This window comes from Scyliorhinus canicula, chromosome 7 (genome assembly GCF_902713615.1).
Source record: "Scyliorhinus canicula chromosome 7, sScyCan1.1, whole genome shotgun sequence".
Taxonomy (NCBI): domain Eukaryota; kingdom Metazoa; phylum Chordata; class Chondrichthyes; order Carcharhiniformes; family Scyliorhinidae; genus Scyliorhinus; species Scyliorhinus canicula.
Genome location: NC_052152.1, coordinates 209,817,635 through 209,835,618, shown reverse-complemented (window position 1 = coordinate 209,835,618; position 17,984 = coordinate 209,817,635). Strand labels below are relative to the sequence as shown.

Sequence of the window (17,984 nt, the reverse complement as noted above, 5' to 3'; positions counted from 1 at the left end):
GAAACTCAGCCTGTATTCTCTATAGTTTAAACAAATGAGAGGTGAGAGGTTGTTTGAAAGAGAGAAGGCAAAATCGGATGTAATGGTGTTACAGTTAAATAAAGGTAATTACGAGGGCATGAGAGAGGAACTGGCGAAAATCGACTGGAAGCAGACCCTAGTGGGGAAGACAGCAGAGCAAAAATGGCAGGAGTTTGTATGCATAATTGAGGACACTGTACAGAGGTTCATCCCCAAGAAAAGAAAGATTATCCGGGGAGGGATTAGACAGCCATGGCTGACACAGGAGGTCAGGAAATGTATCAAAGAAAAAGAGAGATCCTATAAAGTGGCCAAAAGCACTGGGAAATCAGAAGATTGGGAAGGCTACAAAAACAAACAGAGGTTAACAAAGAGACAAATAAGGAAGGAGAGGATCAAATATGAAGGCAGGCTAGCCAGTAATATAAGAAATGATAGTAAAAGTTTCTTTCAATACATAAGAAACAAACGACAGGCCAAAGTAGACATTGGGCCAATTCAAACTGATTCCGGAAGGCTAGTGATGGGAGACGAGGAAATGGCTGGAGAACTTAATAAGTACTTTGCGTCTGTCTTCACAGTGGAAGACATTAGTAATATCCCAAAAATTATAGAGGGTCAGGGGGCTGAGTTGAGTATGGTTGCCATTACAAAAGAGATGGTGCTAAAAAAGCTAAAAGATCTTAAAATTGACAAATCTCCTGGCCCCGATGGGCTACACCCTAGAGTTCTGAGAGAGGTGGCTGAAGAAATAGCGGAAGCGTTGGTTGAGATCTTTCAAAAATCACTGGAGTCAGGGAAAGTCCCGGACGATTGGAAGATCGCTGTTGTAACCCCCTTGTTCAAGAAAGGATCAAGACAAAAGATGGAAAATTATAGGCCAATTAGCCTAACCTCGGTTGTTGGTAAAATTCTAGAATCAATCGTTAAGGATGAGATTTCTAAATTCTTGGAAGAGCAGGGTCAGATTAGAACAAGTCAACATGGATTTAGTAAGGGGAGGTCGTGCCTGACGAACCTGTTAGAATTCTTTGAGGAGGTGACAAGTAGGTTAGACCAGGGAAACCCAGTGGATGTGGTCTATCTGGATTTCCAAAAGGCCTTTGATAAGGTGCCACACAGGAGGCTGCTGAGTAAGGTGAGGGCCCATGGTGTTCGAGGTGAGCTACTGGCATGGGTTGAGGATTGGCTGTCTGACAGAAGGCAGAGAGTTGGGATAAAAGGTTCTTTTTCGGAATGGCAGCCGGTGACCAGCGGTGTCCCACAGGGTTCAGTGTTGGGGCCGCAGCTGTTCACCATATATATTAATGATCTGGATGAAGGGACTGGGGCATTCTAGCGAAGTTTGCCGATGATACAAAGTTAGGTGGTCAGGCAGGTAGTGCTGAGGAAGTGGGGAGGCTGCAGAAGGATCTAGACAGTTTGGGAGAGTGGTGCAGGAAATGGCTGATGCAATTCAACGTGAGAAAATGTGAGGTCTTTCACTTTGGAAAAAAGAATCCAAGCATAGACTACTTTCTAAACGGTGAGAAAATTCATAATGCCAAAGTACAAAGGGATCTGGGAGTGCTAGTCGAGGATTCCCTAAAGGTAAACATGCAGGTTGAATCTGTGATTAAGAAAGCGAATGCAATGTTGTCATTTATCTCAAGAGGGTTGGAATATAAAAGCAGCGATGTGCTACTGAGCCTTTATAAGGCTCTGGTTAGGCCCCCTTTGGAGTACTGTGTCCAGTTTTGGGCCCCACATCTCAGGAAGGACATACTGGCACTGGAGCGTGTCCAGCAGAGATTCACACGGATGATCCCTGGAATGGCGGGTCTAACATATGATGAACGGCTGAGGATCCTGGGATTGTATTCATTGGAGTTTAGAAGGTTAAGGGGAGATCTAATAGAAACTTACAAGATAATACATGGCTTAGAAAGGGTGGACGCAAAGAAACTGTTTCCGTTAGGACCCGTGGGCACAGCCGTAGAATTAGAGGGGGTAAATTCAGAACAGAAATGCGGAGACATTTCTTCAGCCAGAGAGTGGTGGGCCTGTGGAATTCATTGCCGCGGAGTGCAGTGGAGGCCGGGACGCTAAATGGCTTCAAGGCAGAGATAGATAAATTCTTGATGTCACGAGGAATTAAGGGCTACGGGGAGAATGCTGGTAGGTGGAGTTGAAATGCCCATCAGCCATGATTGAATGGCGGAGTGGACTCGATGGGCCGAATGGCCTTACTTCCACTCCTATGTCTTATGGTCTTATGGACCTCATTGAGGCAATAAAATTCCTACAGAACTGAATGGGTTAGATGCAAGAAGGATGGCTGAGGGGGATCTAAAACCAAAGGACACAGTTTCAGAGTTGGAGATATGCCATTTCGAACCGAGATAAAGAGGAATGTCCTCCGTCAGAGGGTGGATTTGAATTCTCTGCCCAGAGGAGGCTCAGTTGTTGATTTTGTTCAAGCCAAGAGTTTTATCGATTTCTCCAGATTAAAAACATCGATGGATATGGGATTCATGCAGGAAAATGGTGTTGAGGTAAAGCATCAGCTGTGATCTAGTTGAATGACAGAGCAAGCTCAAGGGGCTGAAGTACATTCACAGCACACGAGTGCCAGGCAGTGAACATCTCCTACAAGAGATGATCTAACCATCGCCTTGACATTCAATGGCATTCCCATCGCTGAATCCCCCACAATCCTGGGGCTACTATTGATCAGAAACTGAACTGGACTAGCCACATTAATACTGTGGCTATCAGGGCAGGTCAAAGGTTACGAAACCTACGACGAGTGACTCACCTCCTGACCCCATCCCCAAAGCCTGTCCACCCTCTCCAAGGCACAAGTCAGGAGTGTGATGGAATACTCTGCACTTGCCTGGATGAGTGCAGCTCCAACAACACTCCAGGAGCTCGACACCATCCAGGACAAAGCAGCCCCGCTTGATTGGCACCCCATCCACAAACATTTACTCCCTCCGCCACCGATGCACAGTAGCAGCCGTGTGTACCATTTACACGATGCGCTGAGTAACTCACTAAGGTTCCTTAGACAGCACCTTCCCAGCCCACGACCACTACCATCTAGAAGGACAAGAACCGCAAATACTTGGGAACCTCACCACCTGGAGGTTCCCCTCCAAGTCACTCACAAACCTGACTTGGAAATATGTCGTTGTTCCTTCGCTGTCATTGAGCAACATCCCTAACCATAGTGGGTGCACCTACACCTCAAGGACTGCAGCGGTTCAAGAAGGTAATTCGCCCATCACCTTCTAAAGGGCAACTCGGGATGGGCAATAAATGCTGGCCTAACCAGCGATGCCTACATCCCTTAAATGAATTTTAAAATTAGCCTCATTGTGCTCCAGTTTCCTTATACTGACCCTGCCACATCCCATGGAAGAGGAAAATTGGAAGGGCAACCAGTCACCATTACTTTCAGATTTTTGTCCCGTAGCCTATTTTGTATCCATGCTGCTACTATCTCTAATCCCACTGGCTTCATTTTTGCAAGTCTTATTAAGTGGCTCTCAATCACCTTTTGAATGTCCATGTACACAATTGTACTACCCTCACCCATTCTCTGCAACTGCATCAAAGAACTCAAGTTAGACAAACACATTCTGCTATCAGCAAATTTGTGCTGACTTTCATTTATTAACCCTTAATTTTTCCAAATGACAAATCATTTCTCTCGGATTAAGGTCTCTAAATGTTTTCCCACCACAAACATTGAGTTGAATGAATTACCCTCAAAATAGCAAGGTGAACAATCAGTTGATTTGTTCTGTTTTTTGACTCCTCATGGTGAACATTAGCCTGAATCTCTGAATAATAGTACACGGTTTTAACATCGATATTGTTATGGGCCAGGGTTTAGAGAGCCCCAAAGTGTATCATGGAGTTCACCTGACCCACAACTTTTACTAGATTGCGGTGTGGGGAGCACACGGCCCACTCTACAGGTGTGGTACAGCAGAAATGGAAAAGTATTTTTTAAAGCAAAACAATGTTTATTCTATGAACTCAAATTAACCTTTTTAAAACATACAGTGAACATCTTAGCAACCATTAATTCAAATACACCCCTCAAAGATTTCAACACTAAGTAATCCTTTAAGCTTTCCTTTTTAACATCCATACGACTTAAAACACCTTTTACCAGAAGCACATCAGGTTAAAGTCACTACTGTTATTAGTTTTAAATCACCAGGTTCGATTTACAGTCTTTAGATTACAGAGAGAGATTTTCTCTCTCTCTGACAGAAGGTGTCTGTGTGTGACTGCAGCTATCCAGCTCTGAAAATGAAACTAAAACGCATCCTGCTCAAAACGAAAGTAAAAAGCTGACAGACAGCCCAGCTCCACCCACACGCTGACATCACTGATAATAAACACCCACTTCTTAAAGGTACACTCGCTACAGATATACACACCCATTTCTTAAAGGTACTCTCAAATGACAATATGAGCAGGCAGGAGTATATATCCAAATCTGGGTCTGAGATTAGATGGCTAAAGGTATGGAAGAATATATGGGATCAGGGTGCTGATGTGGGATTATAATGCTACTTGTGTGAAGTTTCCATGTTGTTTTCTAATGAATTGATTCTGACCCCCAGCTCTGAACTGGGCCAAGCTGACATCTAATAACTGTGTGTACAAAGCTGAAAGCTAACTTCACAGTTTCTTTGGTATTGATCAGCAGTTGCCCTCCAGAAAAGCAGGAATTACCCAATGCCTGCTGTTTCTTACCATCTCGCTCTCTCTCCTTACTGCCTCTAGGTTGAAATTGTGGATGGACCAGATGAAAATGGAGAAATGTTCACTCGCCCTGGAAAACTCTCTGACTATTTCCCTCAACCGTATCCCAATTCTGAGGCAGCAAGAGCAGCGAATAATGGATCTCTTCCACCTGATCTCACGTACATTGCAAATGCCAGGTACCTTCCTCACGCTCAGTGACTGATGCTGTAATTACTGTCTCTCAGGGAAGATTTCTTTTGCTTGAATTGTGAAATTTCAAGGGGTGAAATCTGCTCATTCATTTCTGCGATGGTAGTTTGCTTCCCATCTGAAACTTTTTTAAAACTTTCATGGCGTGTGAGCATTGATGGCTAGGCCAGCATGTGTTGCCCATCCCTAATTGCAGTTGAGAATGTGGATACTGAGCTTCCACTGATCTGTTGTCGTCCAGCTGGCACTGTTAGTGGGTTCCAGGATTTTGATTCAGTGGCAGTGAAGGAAACAGCAATATAATCCCAAGCAGAAGGAGTCTGGCTTGGAAGGGAACTTGTAGGTGCTATGCATCTGTTGCCCTTGTCCTTTTAGGTGGCAGGGATTGTGGATTTAGAGGGTGCTGTCAAAGGAACCTTGGCTGCAGTGCATCTTGTAGATGGTAAGACTATAAGACATAGGAGCAAAATTAGGCCACTCGGCCCATTGAGTCTGCTCTGCCATAATCATTGCTGATATTTTTCTCATCCCCATTCTCGTGCCTTCTCCCCATAACCCCTGATCCCCTTATTAATCAAGAACCTATCTATCTCTGTCTTAAAGGCACTCAGTGATTTGGCCTCCACAGCCTTCTGCGGCAAAGAGTTCCACAGATTCACCACCCTCTGGCTGAAGAAATTGCTCCTCATCTCTGTTTTAAAGGATCGTCCCTTTCGTCTGAGATGGTGTCCTCTGCTTCTAGTTTTTCCTACAAGTGGAAGCATCCTCTCCACGTCCACTCTACGGGCAGCACGGTAGCACAAGTGGATAGCACTGTGGCTTCACAGTGCCAGGGTCTCGGGTTCAATTCCCCACTGGGTCACTCTGTGCAGAGTCTGCACGTTCTCCCTGTGTCTGCGTGGGTTTCCTCCCACAGTCCAAAGACGTGCAGGTTAGGTGGATTGGCCATGATAAATTGCCCTTAGTGACCAAAAAGGTTAGGAGGGGTTATTGGGTTACGGGGATAGGGTAGAAGTGAGGGGTTAAGTGGGTCGGTGCAGACTCGATAGGCCGAATGGCCTCCTTCTGCAATGTTCTATTTTTGTTCTATCCAGGCCTCTCAGTATCCTGTAAGTTTCAATAAGATCCTTCCTCATCCTTGTAAACTTCAACGGGTACAGACCGAGTCCTCAACGGTTCCTCATACGACAAGCTCTTTATTCAAGGGATCATTCTTGTGAACCTCCTCTGGATCCTTTCCAAGGCCAGCACATCCTTCCTAGATACAGGGCCCAAAACTGCTCACAATGCTCCAAATGGCGTCTGACCAGAGCCTTATACAGCCTCAGAAGTACATCCTTGTCTTGTATTCCAGCCCTCTTGACATGAATGCTAACGTTGCATTTGCCTTCCTAACTGCCGACTGAACCTGCGCATTAACCTTAAGAGAATTGTGAACAAGGACTCCCAAGTCCCTTTGTGCTTATGATTTCCTAAGCATCTCCCCATTTAGAAAATAGTCTATGCCTCCATTCCTCCTTCCAAAGTGCATAACCTCACACTTTTCCACATTGTATTCCATCCGACACTTCATTGCCCACTCTCCTAGCCTGTCGAAGCCCGCCTGCTTCCTCAATACTGTCTGCCCCTCTACAGGTCTTTTGTATCATCTGCAAACTTAGTAACAGTGCCTTCAGTTCCTTCCTCCAGGTCATTAATGTATATTGTGAAAAGTTGTGGCCCCAGCACTGACCCCTGAGACACACCACTAATCGCCGGCTGCCATCCTGAAAAAGACACCTCTATCCCCACTTCAGGAAATCGAAATAAATCATATCCACTGGTTCTCCTTGTCTAACTTCCTTATCACTTCCTCAAAGAACTCTTAACAGATTTGTCAGACACGACCTTCCTTTGACGAAGCCGTGTTGACTCAGTCCTATTTTACCATGCACTTCCAAGTACTCCGCGATCTCATCTTTAATAGCTGACTCTAAAATCTTACCGATAACCGAAGTCAGGCTAACCGGCCTATAATTTCCCATCATCTGCCTCCCTCCCTTCTTAAACAGTGGTGTTACATTAGCCACTTTCCAGTCCTCTGGGATCCTTCCTGCCTCCAGTGATTCCTGAAAGATCATCACTAATGCCTCCACAATCTCATGAGCAATGAGCTATCTCTTTTAGAACCTGGGGTGTCGTCCATCCGGACCGGCAGGTGATTTAATCCACCATCAGACCTTTCAGTTTCCCCAGAACCTTCTCCTTAGTAATGGTCACTGCACTCACCTCTGCCCCCTGGTTCTCCTGGTACACACGGCTGCCACTGTGCATCGGTGGTGGAGGGGGTGAATGTTAGTGGGTGGGAAGCTTTGTCCTGGATGGTGATGAACTTCTTGAGTGTAGTTGGGGCTGCACTAATCCAGGCAAGTGGAGAGTATTCCATTACATTCCTGTCTTGTGCCTTGTAGACGGTGGACAGACTTTAGTGAGTCAGGAGCTGAATTACTCGCCGCAGGATTCCTGGCCTCTGACCTGCTCTTGTAGCCACCATATTTATATAGCTGGTCGACTTCAGTCTTTGGCCAGTGGAGCCTTACCTCTGGTTCCCATTGACTTCAATTCTGAGGGGGCTCCTTGATGCCACACTTGGTCAAATGCTACCTTACTGTCCAGGGCAGTCAATGCTGCCTTACTGTCCAGGGCACTCAATGCCACCTTACTGTCCAGGGCAGTCAATGCCTCACTGTCCAGGGCAGTCAATGCTGCCTTACTGTCCAGGGCAGTCAATGCCTCACTGTCCAGGGCAGTCAATGCCTTACTGTCCAGGGCAGTCAATGCTGCCTTACTGTCCAGGGCAGTCAATGCTGCCTTACTGTCCAGGGCACTCAATGCCACCTTACTGTCCAGGGCAGTCAATGCCTCACTGTCCAGGGCAGTCAATGCCTCACTGTCCAGGGCAGTCAATGCTGCCTTACTGTCCAGGGCAGTCAGTGCTGCCTTACTGTCCAGGGCCGTCAATGCTGCCTTACTGTCCAGGGCAGTCAATGCTGCCTTACTGTCCAGGGCACTCAATGCCTTACTGTCCAGGGCACTCAATGCTGCCTTACTGTCCAGGGCACTCAATGCTGCCTTACTGTCCAGGGCACTCAATGCTGCCTTACTGTCCAGGGCACTCAATGCTGCCTTACTGTCCAGGGCACTCAATGCTGCCTTACTGTCCAGGGCACTCGATGCCGCCTTACTGTCCAGGGCACTCAATGCTGCCTTACTGTCCAGGGCACTCTTTTTGAAAACTCACCACTATTCTTAGAATTTCCCCTGTACCAAAAAGGGCCAGTATTCTAAATGGTGAACAGGGGTTCTCACTCCCTGACTCCGATGCAGGCTTCGGTGGGTGCCATTCAGGTCGAACTATATTTTCAAGTTATCCCCCGGTATAACCCATACCTTCACCGAAGATTTTATCTACTTACCACTTAGTAGCATCGATGTCCTGGGTTCTGCATTGCTAAGTAAGTAACGTAGACTTTCAGGAATAAACCACTTTTTCAGGTTAAGTAAAGTTATTTTATTATTATATTTTTTTTTTAAAAAAGCTGCAAACACTTTCTTTACAGAAAGGTAAAAAGATCTTGCTTCTGGATCCTTCCTGTTGGTTGAAGGGACCTTCAGGCCCACCTTGACACTCAATCTTTTTAAAAATATGGTCATTTTGGGATGTATTCGCTGGTTAGCTCTGTTGCTGTGTCTTGTTGATCCATGTACTGAGCTATAAGAGCTAACTGCTAGCTATCTCTAAACTGACTCTGACTCCTGTTTAAATTCTAGTCTTCCGTAGATGTATAACTGTTTAAACTCGGCTGCTTGCCTTGTCTTTCCCATGACCGAGCTCACTCTCTCTCTCCCTGAGTTCTCCCCATCTCTCCTGTTGCTGTTTCTCTGTGCTCTGTAATTGTTGCTGCTGCTCCCTGGGTTTATATTCTCTTTCTAACAATTATTAAGTTTTTGAGCCTTATTGTAAATTAACTTATTTCCCGTTGATTGTTAAAAAGTATCATAGAACATAGAACAGTACAGCACAGAGCAGGCCCTTCGGCCCTCAATGTTGTGCCGAGCCATGATCACCCTACTCAAACCCACGTATCCACCCTATACCCGTAACCCAACAACCCTCCCCTTAACCTTACTTTTATTAGGACACTACGGGCAATTTAGCATGGCCAATCCACCTAACCCGCACATCTTTGGACTGTGGGAGGAAACCGGAGCACCCGGAGGAAACCCACGCACACAGGGGGAGGACGTGCAGACTCCACACAGACAGTGACCCAGCCGGGAATCGAACCTGGGACCCTGGAGCTGTGAAGCATTTATGCTAACCACTATGCTACCCTGCTGCCCCTTTGATGTAAACATTTGAATACAACTAATTATTCATTTTGGGCATAACGTCACCTCAGATCTGATTACATTATCCTTTGTGATGTTCAAAGTTCCTTTGGTTTCAATAGGTGTTACTTCCACTTCTGTGCTTTCGAATCGCTTAATTTTCCAATTGTCCCCAGCTCATAACTTTGCCTTTGATTTTGACTTTAAATTGTGTCTCCCGTAGACAGGTCGTCTCCAATTTTCTTTTAATTGACTTGATGTTCGTAGAATTTTACACCTTAGAATTGACACCAAATTCGACTGAGCATCTTCCATCCTTTCCAGCTGTTTACTAAGAGTTTATTTCAATTAAGGTGTGAGACTTTGCTTTTAGCTGTATGCTAAAATTTAACTTGGTTATGACTTGAAAGACCTGCCTGTTTTAAACATTCGTCAATTGAAACTCATCCATGCCTTTCCAGATACTTCCTGAGATAGTTACATTACATGAAGGTGTGAGCCATTGTTTTAGCTTACCACATGAAACCTGTGTGTTTGATAAGCCTGCTTGTGAGCAAGAATCTGCATTTTATAATCCTGCTCTTTGCAGCTGCTATTAACCTTTTGTGGAATCTTTCCCTGTATCCTCTCAGACCAGATATTGCCAGACTTCCATGTTTCAAATGACACATTTTTCTGTATTTTCAAAAACAGCACTCAATGCTGCCTTACTGTCCAGGGCAGTCAATGCTGCCTTACTGTCCAGGGCCGTCAATGCTGCCTTACTGTCCAGGGCCGTCAATGCTGCCTTACTGCCCAGGGCACTCAATGCTGCCTTACTGCCCAGGGCAGTCAATGCTGCCTTACTGTCCAGGGCAGTCAATGCTGCCTTACTGTCCAGGGCAGTCAATGCTGCCTTACTGTCCAGGGCACTCAATGCTGCCTTACTGTCCAGGGCAGTCAATGCCTTACTGTCCAGGGCAGTCAATGCTGCCTTACTGTCCAGGGCAGTCAATGCTGCCTTACTGTCCAGGGCAGTCAATGCTGCCTTACTGTCCAGGGCAGTCAATGCCTTACTGTCCAGGGCAGTCAATGCTGCCTTACTGTCCAGGGCAGTCAATGCTTCCTTACTGTCCAGGGCACTCAATGCTGCCTTACTGTCCAGGGCACTCAATGCTGCCTTACTGTCCAGGGCCGTCAATGCTGCCTTCCTGTCCGGGGCACTCAATGCTGCCTTACTGTCCAGGGCAGTCAATGCTGCCTTACTGTCCAGGGCAGTCAATGCCTTACTGTCCAGGGCAGTCAATGCTGCCTTACTGTCCAGGGCAGTCAATGCTGCCTTACTGTCCAGGGCAGTCAATGCCGCCTTACTGTCCAGGGCAGTCAATGCCGCCTTACTGTCCAGGGCAGTCAATGCTGCCTTACTGTCCAGGGCAGTCAATGCTGCCTTACTGTCCAGGGCAGTCAATGCTGCCTTACTGTCCAGGGCAGTCAATGCTGCCTTACTGTCCAGGGCAGTCAATGCTGCCTTACTGTCCAGGGCAGTCAATGCTGCCTTACTGTCCAGGGCAGTCAATGCCTTACTGTCCAGGGCACTCAATGCCTTACTGTCCAGGGCACTCAATGCTGCCTTACTGTCCGGGGCAGTCAATGCTGCCTTACTGTCCAGGGCACTCAATGCCTTACTGTCCAGGGCACTCAATGCTGCCTTACTGTCCGGGGCAGTCAATGCTGCCTTACTGTCCGGGGCACTCAATGCTGCCTTACTGTCCAGGGCAGTCAATGCCTTACTGTCCAGGGCAGTCAATGCTGCCTTACTGTCCAGGGCAGTCAATGCTGCCTTACTGTCCAGGGCACTCAATGCTGCCTTACTGTCCAGGGCAGTCAATGCTACCTTACTGTCCAGGGCAGTCAATGCTGCCTTACTGTCCAGGGCAGTCAATGCTGCCTTACTGTTCAGGGCACTCAATGCCTTACTGTCCAGGGCACTCAATGCCTTACTCTCCGGGGCAGTCAATGCTGCCTTACTGTCCAGGGCAGTCAATGCCTTACTGTCCAGGGCAGTCAATGCCTTACTGTCCAGGGCACTCAATGCTGCCTTACTGTCCAGGGCACTCAATGCTGCCTTACTGTCCAGGGCAGTCAATGCTGCCTTACTGTCCAGGGCCGTCAATGCTGCCTTACTGTCCAGGGCAGTCAATGCTGCCTTACTGTCCAGGGCACTCAATGCTGCCTTACTGTCCAGGGCAGTCAATGCTGCCTCACTGTCCAGGGCAGTCAATGTTGCCTTACTGTCCAGGGCACTCAATGCCTTACTGTCCAGGGCAGTCAATGCTGCCTTACTGTCCAGGGCAGTCAATGCTGCCTTACTGTCCAGGGCAGTCAATGCTGCCTTACTGTCCAGGGCAGTCAATGCTGCCTTACTGTCCAGGGCAGTCAATGCTGCCTTACTGTCCAGGGCAGTCAATGCTGCCTTACTGTCCAGGGCACTCAATGCTGCCTTACTGTCCAGGGCACTCAATGCTGCCTTACTGTCCAGGGCCGTCAATGCCTTACTGTCCAGGGCCGTCAATGCCTTACTGTCCAGGGCCGTCAATGCCTCACTGTCCAGGGCACTCAATGCCTTACTGTCCAGGGCAGTCAATGCCTTACTGTCCAGGGCCGTCAATGCCTCACTGTCCAGGGCAGTCAATGCCTTACTGTCCAGGGCACTCAATGCTGCCTTACTGTCCAGGGCACTCAATGCTGCCTTACTGTCCAGGGCACTCAATGCTGCCTTACTGTCCAGGGCAGTCAATGCTGCCTTACTGTCCAGGGCAGTCAATGCTGCCTTACTGTCCAGGGCACTCAATGCTGCCTTACTGTCCAGGGCAGTCAATGCTGCCTCACTGTCCAGGGCAGTCAATGCTGCCTTACTGTCCAGGGCCGTCAATGCTCACTCAATGCTGCCTCACTGTCCAGGGCCGCCGTCAATGCTGCTTCACTGTCCAGGGCAGTCAATGCTGCCTTACCGTCCAGGGCCGTCAATGCCTTACTGTCCAGGGCAGTCAATGCTGCCTTACTGTCCAGGGCAGTCAATGCTGCCTTACTGTCCGGGGCAGTCAATGCTGCCTTACTGTCCAGGGCAGTCAATGCTGCCTTACTGTCCAGGGCACTCAATGCCTTACTGTCCAGGGCAGTCAATGCTGCCTTACTGTCCAGGGCACTCAATGCTGCCTTACTGTCCAGGGCCGTCAATGCTGCCTTACTGTCCAGGGGAGTCAATGCTGCCTTACTGTCCAGGGCAGTCAATGCCTCACTGTCCAGGGCAGTCAATGCTGCCTTACTGTCCAGGGCAGTCAATGCTGCCTCACTGTCCAGGGCAGTCAATGCTGCCTCACTGTCCAGGGCAGTCAATGCTGCCTTACTGTCCAGGGCACTCAATGCCTTACTGTCCAGGGCAGTCAATGCTGCCTTACTGTCCAGGGCACTCAATGCTGCCTTACTATCCAGGGCACTCAATGCTGCCTTACTGTCCAGGGCACTCAATGCTGCCTTACTGTCCAGGGCAGTCAATCCCATCTCGTCTCTGAAGTTCAGCTCTTTTGGACCAAGGCTGTAATGAGGTCAGGGGCCAAGTGGCTCTGGCAAAAGCCAAACTGAGTGTCCGTGAGCAGGTCAGTGCTGTGCAAGTGCTGCTTATGACACTGTCGATAACACAATTATCCTTCTAGAAAAGAGAGGATAGTCCTTTGTCCCAGTAGCAAAGAAAATTGGTAAATGTTTTAGAATCCCCAAATGTTGATCTAACCTATGGTTACATGCATGCTGATGGAAGCAAGAACAATGAAGATACGAGTGATATATAGGTATTCCCCTACATCGCAGTGTAGTTGTATATAGGCAGTTGTATAGGCATTCCCCTACATCGCAGTGTAGTTGTATATAGGCAGTTGTATAGGTATTGCCCTCATCGCAGTGTAGTTGTATATAGGCAGTTGTATAGGCATTCCCCTACATCGCAGTGTAGTTGTATATAGGCAGTTGTATAGGCATTCCCCTACATCGCAGTGTAGTTGTATATAGGCAGTTGTATAGGCATTCCCCTACATCACAGTGTAGTTGTATATAGGCAGTTGTATAGGCATTCCCCTACATCACAGTGTAGTTGTATATAGGCAGTTGTATAGGCATTCCCCTACATCGCAGTGTAGTTGTATATAGGCAGTTGTATAGGCATTCCCCTACATCGCAGTGTAGTTGTATATAGGCAGTTGTATAGGCATTCCCCTACATCGCAGTGTAGTTGTATATAGGCAGTTGTATAGGCATTCCCCTACATCGCAGTGTAGTTGTATATAGGCAGTTGTATAGGCATTCCCCTACATCGCAGTGTAGTTGTATATAGGCAGTTGTATATAGGCAGTTGTATATAGGCAGTTGTATAGGTATTCCCCTACATCGCAGTGTAGTTGTATATTGGCAGTTGTATAGGCATTCCCCTACATCGCAGTGTAGTTGTATATTGACAGTTGTATAGGCATTCCCCTACATCACAGTGTAGTTGTATATTGGCAGTTGTATAGGCATTCCCCTACATCACAGTGTAGTTGTATATTGACAGTTGTATAGGCATTCCCCTACATCACAGTGTAGTTGTATATTGGCAGTTGTATAGGCATTCCCCTACATCACAGTGTAGTTGTATATAGGCAGTTGTATAGGCATTCCCCTACATCGCAGTGTAGTTGTATATAGGCAGTTGTATATAGGCAGTTGTATAGGCATTCCCCTACATCACAGTGTAGTTGTATATTGGCAGTTGTATAGGCATTCCCCTACATCGCAGTGTAGTTGTATATTGGCAGTTGTATAGGCATTCCCCTACATCACAGTGTAGTTGTATATTGGCAGTTGTATAGGCATTCCCCTACATCACAGTGTAGTTGTATATTGACAGTTGTATAGGCATTCCCCTACATCACAGTGTAGTTGTATATTGGCAGTTGTATAGGCATTCCCCTACATCACAGTGTAGTTGTATATAGGCAGTTGTATAGGCATTCCCCTACATCGCAGTGTAGTTGTATATAGGCAGTTGTATATAGGCAGTTGTATAGGCATTCCCCTACATCACAGTGTAGTTGTATATTGGCAGTTGTATAGGCATTCCCCTACATCGCAGTGTAGTTGTATATTGGCAGTTGTATAGGCATTCCCCTACATCACAGTGTAGTTGTATATTGGCAGTTGTATAGGCATTCCCCTACATCACAGTGTAGTTGTATATTGGCAGTTGTATAGGCATTCCCCTACATCACAGTGTAGTTGTATATTGGCAGTTGTATAGGCATTCCCCTACATCACAGTGTAGTTGTATATTGGCAGTTGTATAGGCATTCCCCTACATCACAGTGTAGTTGTATATTGGCAGTTGTATAGGTATTCCCCTACATCGCAGTGTAGTTGTATATTGGCAGTTGTATAGGTATTGCCCTCATCGCAGTGTAGTTGTATATAGGCAGTTGTATATAGGCATTCCCCTACACCGCACTGTAGTTGACCTACTCTCCCCATTTGTTCTCTCTGGGGACTGCCATTAGCACCCGGTTTCCCTGGGTTTCTGTGGCTATGACTCATCTTTCATTCTCACTCCACAGTATAAATATTTCCCACTTTGTCTGTCTGTTAGCTTTGACAAAGAGCCTTTGGACTCAAAACATTAGCTCTTTTCTCTCCCTACAGATGCTGCCAGACCTGCTGAGATTTTGCAGCATTTTCTTTTTGCTCTTGGTATAAAGGATACTCTCCCTTCAGGTGATCTTCGAGACAGAGACTATTAAATCGTTTATGGAAAAATTGAATAAATGTTTGAAACCGAGGAAGAGATCGGGGCAATGAGAAGTGTCCAGGACAGTGAGATTTATTTGGGATTAATACAGTGCTATGGGGTGAGAGTGGGATTAGATTGGAATTGATACAGGGCTATGGGGAGAGAGTGGGGCAGTGGGATTAGTTTGGGGATTGATACAGGGTTATGGGGAGAGAGTGGGGCAGTGGGATTAGTTTGGGGATTGATACAGGGCAATGGGGAGAGAGTGGGGCAGTGGGATTAGTTTGGGATTGATACAGGGCTATGGGGAGGGAGTGGGGCAGTGGGATTAGTTTGGGATTGATACAGGGCTATGGGGAGAGCGGGGCAGTGGGATTAGTTTGGGGATTGATACAGGGCTATGGGGAGGGAGTGGGGCAGTGGGATTAGTTTGGGGATTGATACAGGGCTATGGGGAGAGAGTGGGGCAGTGGGATTAGTTTGGGATTGATACAGGGCTATGGGGAGAGTGGGGCAGTGGGATTAGTTTGGGATTGATACAGGGCTATGGGGAGAGAGTGGGGCAGTGGGATTAGTTTGGGGATTGATACTGGGCTATGGGGAGAGAGTGGGGCAGTGGGATTAGTTTGGGATTGATACAGGGCTATGGGGAGAGTGGGGCAGTGGGATTAGTTTGGGATTGATACAGGGCTATGGGGAGAGAGTGGGGCAGTGGGATTAGTTTGTGGATTGATACAGGGCTATGGGGAGAGAGTGGGGCAGTGGGATTATTTTGGGGATTGATACAGGGCTATGGGGAGAGCGGGGCAGTGGGATTAGTTTGGGGATTGATACAGGGCTATGGGGAGGGAGTGGGGCAGTGGGATTAGTTTGGGGATTGATACAGGGCTATGGGGAGAGAGTGGGGCAGTGGGATTAGTTTGTGGATTGATACAGGGCTATGGGGAGAGAGCGGGGCAGTGGGATTATTTTGGGGATTGATACAGGTCTATGGGGAGAGAGCGGGGCAGTGGGATTAGTTTGGGACTGATAACAGGGCTATGGGGAGAGAGCGGGGCAGTGGGATTAGTTTGGGTTTGATACAGGGCTATGGGGAGAGAGTGGGAAAGTGGGATTAGTTTGGGATTGATACAGGGCTATGGGGAGAGTGGGGCAGTGGGATTAGTTTGGGGATTGATACAGGGCTATGGGGAGAGAGTGGGACAGTGGGATTAGTTTGGGGATTGATACAGGGCTATGGGGAGAGAGTGGGGCAGTGGGATTAGTTTGGGACTGATACAGGGCTATGGGGAGAGAGCGGGGCAGTGGGATTAGTTTGGGATTGATACAGGGCTATGGGGAGAGAGCGGGGCAGTGGGATTAGTTTGGTGATTGATACAGGGCTATGGGGAGAGAGCGGGGCAGTGGGATTAGTTTGGGGATTGATACAGGGCTATGGGGAGAGAGGAGGTCAGTGGGATTATTTGACACAAATGGGGCAAATGGGCTGTGCTGTAAAATTGATTGTTCTAAAAAAATCTAGAATGATAACACCTCACTTTGGGTTCAAAAACCTTTGCCATAGTCTTTGCCAAGAGAAGGAATTGATACAGAATCTGCAGGAGGCAGGATCTTCTGTAAAACTTCATTCTTTCAAAAACTCCTGCTGAAATGTTTATCTTGCCTGTAAGACATGTGGACTGATTGTTCTGCTTTGGTTGTGTGCAGACATGGTGGTGAGAGTTATATCTTCACCCTCCTCACTGGTTACTGTGAGCCTCCTGCTGGCATGTCTCTCCGGGAAGGATTATACTACAACCCCTACTTCTCTGGTCAGGCCATTGGGATGGCCCCTCCCATCTATGATGAAGCCGTTGAGTTTGAGGATGGTAAGACTTGGATCTTGTATTCCTGATGTGGCTGCACGTTCTGACCTTTTTGCTCTGGTGCTCTCTTTGATCCATTCCATTGAAAGCGTTCAAAACCCTGCTCGATCCACAGCTGGAGCACTGGTACAGCCTGGGCTCTACAGCTGAGAATGAGATAATGGCCTCGGAAGGAGGGCACCGCAGTTGACCAGAATGTTACCAGGATTCCCAAGAAAAGCTGATGAGGGGAGATTGCATGAACTCGGCTAGTATCCCAGTAATATCAACGGTTGAAGAGTTGATTTGATTGAGGTTTTTGGAATTTTGAATGGATTTGATGGGTAGGTGCAAAGAAAATAACCTTAAAATCAGAGTTAATCTGTTCAGTAGAGAAGTTAGGAAATAATTCTTCAAACAAAGGGTGGTAACAGTATGAAACTCTTGGCAACTAAATGCAATTGATGCTCGTTTAATTCATTTTATATCTGAGATTGATGGTGTATTTCTAGACGAGGATAAAAAAGGATTTGGAATGATGAGGTGGATGGAGTTAAGATATTGATGAACCGTGATGGTGAATGGCAGGACGGGCTCAATGGGCTGAATGGCCTGTTCTGTGAATGAGCAGAGAATAAATCTTAATCCAAACACAAGAATGTCCCCAATGTTCCAGTGCTCAGTGTTTACAACTGAGCCGTACCTGCTCAGTGCCTCATCCCGAGTGAGCTGGCCTCTGTGCACTTGGAGGATACAAATAACCAACAACACTGAGAGAGGATGGTCACTGCGGGGGAGGGGGGGGGGGGGGGGGGGGGTCACTGCGGGAGGGGGGGGGAGGTCACTGCGGGAGGGGGGGGGGAGGTCACTGCGGGAGGGGGGGGGAGGTCACTGCGGGAGGGGGGGGGGAGGTCACTGCGGGAGGGGGGGAGAGAGGTCACTGCGGGGGGGAAAGGGGGAGGTCACTGCGGGAGGGGGAGGGGGAGGTCACTGCGGGAGGG

At 47.6% G+C, this 17,984-nt stretch overlaps 1 protein-coding gene across 1 annotated transcript in view; it reads left to right on the top strand.

The window, feature by feature from the left end:
• The window catches only part of LOC119969770 (cytochrome c1, heme protein, mitochondrial), a 43,201-nt gene extending 26,153 nt beyond the window's left edge, over positions 1-17,048 (top strand). The window contains exons 4-5 of the mRNA XM_038803839.1: positions 4,807-4,964; positions 16,847-17,048. Coding sequence (XP_038659767.1) covers positions 4,807-4,964; positions 16,847-17,033 — 345 coding nt within the window. The 3' untranslated portion in view covers positions 17,034-17,048. The remainder of the gene's footprint in view (positions 1-4,806; positions 4,965-16,846) is intronic.
• Positions 17,049-17,984: the final 936 nt, after the last annotated feature.